Source organism: Olea europaea, chromosome 6 (assembly GCF_002742605.1).
Source record: "Olea europaea var. sylvestris chromosome 6, O_europaea_v1, whole genome shotgun sequence".
In the NCBI taxonomy this organism is placed as follows: Eukaryota; Viridiplantae; Streptophyta; class Magnoliopsida; order Lamiales; family Oleaceae; genus Olea; species Olea europaea.
The window spans coordinates 11108159-11113196 of record NC_036242.1 but is presented as its reverse complement, the minus strand read 5'-3'; the positions used below and the strand labels follow the sequence as shown (position 1 = coordinate 11113196).

The following is a 5038-nucleotide window of genomic DNA, read 5'->3' as shown; positions in this document are numbered from 1 at the left end:
CTTAGGTTAACTTTTCTTCAAAACCCTAACATATTTACAACATAAAAAATAAAATCCAGGAACAACAATTGAAAGTGAGCAAAGACACTGTCAAGGCATAACGGTTAATTGATTATTCAACACATTTCAGATTTTTTGAATGAACAACGACAAAAAATAATTTTAAAACCCAGAAATTCAGTATGATTTAAGTCAAATATAACACAAAAAATAGTGAAATAACGGTCAAAAAATCAATTTTTTTGATCAAAAAATTGGGCCCAAATCGGCTCTTAGGGCCCGTTTGGTAGGAATTTTGAGAATTGATTTTTTGACCGTTAGAAAAAAAGTGGAGTTCACATGTGAGGGAAGAAATCAAAAATTACGATTTGAATAGTAAAATAACGGTCAAAAAATCAATTTTTTTGAGCAAAAAATCCCTTAGCCATAGTTTATTGCTGCCTTATTCATCAATAATTTCAAAATGAAATCAGCGGTAGGGGCAAAGCCACCGGGGTCCAGTGAGAGAAACTGCCTCCACTGGATTTCACCGATCACACTTGAGTGGGAAACCATAAACAACCACGTCAAAAATTCAAGAGAGAAGTTGAGAAAATAGCTGTTGCTAGGGGAAGACTACCATCAATAAACATCAATTTTGGGGATAGAATATATATACAAATTCTAATGATTTGAGTTGAAATTAAATTATTCACAACAGTCAAATCGAAACGAGTGCGAAATCAAGATATAAATGCCGTTTTCACACAAACAATCTCATACTACCTTCCAAGTTGAGTTACCCTCGAAGAAATCACTCAAAAACAAGATAAATTGGTGCAACGGGTCGGGGATTCTGATCACGTCCCCCTTTTTCCCTCTTCTTCACAGTAAATTGTTCCCATTTTTGCTCTAATACAAGGATATTTCACCACTTGTCCCTTGGGTTACTGATACGTCTATGCAGCGGGAGTAAATTTAACCAATCTCAATTTTAAACTTGTTACAACTTAATCGTTTAAGAAATACAGACCTTCGATTTTGCCAATGTTGCATCCCTCTTAACAGCTTCACCAATTAAGGAAATGTGATCTATAAGATCATTTTCAGAAGGCCTGGGCTCGAACAAGCTACAAGTTGCACAAATTTGTGAAAAACTGCAGTATAAAACAAAGAGATGTTGAACATGTAGTAAAAGTCTGAATTAACAACCTGAAGACTTTAACCAGATGCTCCCACAAAGCTTTGTGAGATGTTCCAGGATTCCTTTTCACAAAATGTAGGCAGTGCACTGTGATCAAGATCGTCCTTATTATATTCTCAAAAGCCTTCCTTGGATTCACAGGCCTAATCCAGTAATTCTCTTTCGTTAACACCGAAATCTCAGGCTTCTCATTCAAAAGATCAAACTTCCAAGCTATAACCTGTTTATAGATTTTCTGAAGACCTTTATCGAAGGACCCACGTAAGAAGATCTGTTTTTGTTTCCCATCTGGAGTCTCACCATTCTTCCACTGAACTGGTAACTCCGCAAAAGAAACGGGCTCATTCTTACCAACCTCAAATTCATAGACTGATACGGAGCGTGGCAGTGCTTCACCTTCGTCGTCAGAAGAAGCCATCCGCTTCTTAGGTTAACTTTTCTTCAAAACCCTAACATATTTACAACATAAAAAATAAAATCCAGGAACAACAATTGAAAGTGAGCAAAGACACTGTCAAGGCATAACGGTTAATTGATTATTCAACACATTTCAGATTTTTTGAATGAACAACGACAAAAAATAATTTTAAAACCCAGAAATTCAGTATGATTTAAGTCAAATATAACACAAAAAATAGTGAAATAACGGTCAAAAAATCAATTTTTTTGATCAAAAAATTGGGCCCAAATCGGCTCTTAGGGCCCGTTTGGTAGGAATTTTGAGAATTGATTTTTTGACCGTTAGAAAAAAAGTGGAGTTCACATGTGAGGGAAGAAATCAAAAATTACGATTTGAATAGTAAAATAACGGTCAAAAAATCAATTTTTTTGAGCAAAAAATCCCTTAGCCATAGTTTATTGCTGCCTTATTCATCAATAATTTCAAAATGAAATCAGCGGTAGGGGCAAAGCCACCGGGGTCCAGTGAGAGAAACTGCCTCCACTGGATTTCACCGATCACACTTGAGTGGGAAACCATAAACAACCACGTCAAAAATTCAAGAGAGAAGTTGAGAAAATAGCTGTTGCTAGGGGAAGACTACCATCAATAAACATCAATTTTGGGGATAGAATATATATACAAATTCTAATGATTTGAGTTGAAATTAAATTATTCACAACAGTCAAATCGAAACGAGTGCGAAATCAAGATATAAATGCCGTTTTCACACAAACAATCTCATACTACCTTCCAAGTTGAGTTACCCTCGAAGAAATCACTCAAAAACAAGATAAATTGGTGCAACGGGTCGGGGATTCTGATCACGTCCCCCTTTTTCCCTCTTCTTCACAGTAAATTGTTCCCATTTTTGCTCTAATACAAGGATATTTCACCACTTGTCCCTTGGGTTACTGATACGTCTATGCAGCGGGAGTAAATTTAACCAATCTCAATTTTAAACTTGTTACAACTTAATCGTTTATCTTTTCTGCCTTACTGAATATTCAGTCATTTTTTTATATAGTTATTCATCAATCATTCGTCTCTTTAAATAATTGGACGACATTTGTGACAACTTTCGACCATCAAGATCGTCGAATTTTGATATCATTGGAAAGCCCACATACCCTTTTCAATTACCAGCCAAAATCTCCTCATAACTCCAAGTGATTCGATTGGAAAATTGCCGCAAAAGTCGTCCAAAAAATCTGAAAATCTGAGTAGATTTTTAGATTTTTTGGACGACTTTTGCGATAATTTTTCGACAACTTCCAATCACCAAAACTCCAAATTTTGATACCGTTGGAAAACCCACAATGTCTTTTTCAATTACTATCCAAAATTTTTCCATAACTCCAAAAGATTCGGTCGGAGTAAACTTACAAAGTCTGTATCCCAAAAATGCGAAAATTTGGACAGAGTTCGGGATGCTGACTTTGTGGATTTATTCCGACTAAATTCTTTGGAGTTATGGGGAAATTTGAGTGGTAATTGAAAATGACATTGTCGATTTTTCAACGGTATCAAAATTCGACAGTTTTGGTGGTCGAAAGTTGTTGAAAAATTGTCACAAAAGTCGCCCAAAAAATCTGAAAATTTGGCAGATTTTCAGATTTTTTTGGCGACTTTTGCAACAATTTTTCGATCGAATCCTTTGGAGTTATGGGGAGATTTTGGCTGGTAATTGAAGAGGGCATCGTGGGATTTCCAACAATATCAAAATCCGACTGTCTTGGTGGTCGGAAGTTGTCAGAAAGTTGCTGGAAAAATCGTCCAATTATTTGAAGAGACGAGTAGTGAATTGGTAACTATATGAAAAGATGAGTGAGTATTCAATAGCGCGTCAAAGATGAGTGAGTAAGTAGTAACAAGTTTAAATTTCAGTAAGCATTGGTTAAATTTACTCATGTACTGGCTTTTAATTGGGATTTATGTGAATGGTAAAAATTTTACAAATATATAGAATAGTTAATAAATAATAATATAGGTCTTGTTTGAGTCACATTATTTGAAAAAAAAATACATTTTTTAACAGTGATTTGATATTATTTCAACCATACATTCTTTAATAAAATAATATTATACGCAAATCCAAAACATTTTCTTCTTTTTTAACCACACATTTTCCTTCGATAGACTATTTAAAAATGTATTTTCATTTCAATAATGTTGCTCAAACAAGGGCTGAATGAGTAAACGATAAATAAATTTTAAATTGAATTATACTAATTTGTTATCAAATTCGAATGTAATTGTAACAAAAAAATAATAATAATAAATAAATAAAATTTGATTTGTTTATTTATTTCTAAAATAATCTACTAATTATTTAAAGGTGTTTTCTTAACTAAATATGTGAGTTATGTGTTGAAATTTCGAATCATCCTATTATTATCGTATTTTCAGTTCTCGACCTATATAATCTAGTATACTTTTTTATATTTTTGACCATCGATAATCCAATTTTATTTAATTATCTCCTGAAATAAGTTAAATCAATTCTAAGTATGAATCGATCATATTTCTATTTTGAATTCATTTGCAAAGTAATGCACTAAATCTGACGATTATCTATTTGATTGTACACTCTATATGTGTTATTTCTAACTTCTAATACCTCCGTGTATTGAAATTGTAAAGTTCTAAACCAATTATGTCTCTCCCAAAAAATATAAAAAGTAACTAATTGCCTAATTGGCACACAAGCAATTAAATAATTCAACAAAGCATTTAAGTTCAATGAGTAACACAAATTAAGCTTCTATTTGGTAGGGATTAAAATCTAGATCTTAATCTAAGTCAAGGTCAACAATTAATTTTAACCATGAATTTATGAGACCTACAATTTTTCAACCACAAATTTCATCAACTTTTATCAAAATTTACTAAAAATTTGATTTTAATCCTCATCAAACATGGTCTAACTACACTACTTGATCTTTGAATTGAAAATAATCAAATAATAAGGTTTATCTTCATCCCGATACAAGAAAGATCTAGTCTAAAATGTTTCCAATGATATTACAAAAAGAATAATATTTTTTATTCTTGATCTTTAATCTCGAAACTTGATTCCTCACATTCTTAATGTAAGTTGCCTTCAAATCCTTGCTATGATTATGTATTGGCCTGTCATAGTTGAAAGATTTCTATGTTATGATGTGATATGAGACGCGTATGAGAAGTTTTAGAGGTATCTTCAGTGGCTGCCCTTGTTCTATACTTAAAAGAGTTCAAAATTAGGTCAAAAATCAAGTCTAATTTGATTTCAAAAAGAATTTTAATCAAGTAAGTAAAGCTGCTCTCGTCTATTGGCCTTTATCGAATGTTATCGTATGGGGCATATCATTGTGATAGCATGGATTTAATTAATTGCTCTCAAGTTGGCAAAAAAATTAGTGTTGCAATCGCAT

General features: G+C 32.8%; 1 protein-coding gene across 1 annotated transcript; it reads right to left on the bottom strand.

Annotated features, from left to right (window-relative positions):
- Positions 1-997: 997 nt before the first annotated feature.
- Positions 998-1773, bottom strand: LOC111395155 (protein ENHANCED DOWNY MILDEW 2-like). The gene is made up of 2 exons (XM_023021162.1): positions 1192-1773; positions 998-1109 (listed from the first exon to the last, which is right to left on the bottom strand). The coding sequence occupies exons 1-2, from the start codon at positions 1599-1601 to the stop codon at positions 998-1000; spliced, it is 522 nt and encodes a 173-aa protein (XP_022876930.1). The 5' UTR covers positions 1602-1773.
- Positions 1774-5038: the final 3265 nt, after the last annotated feature.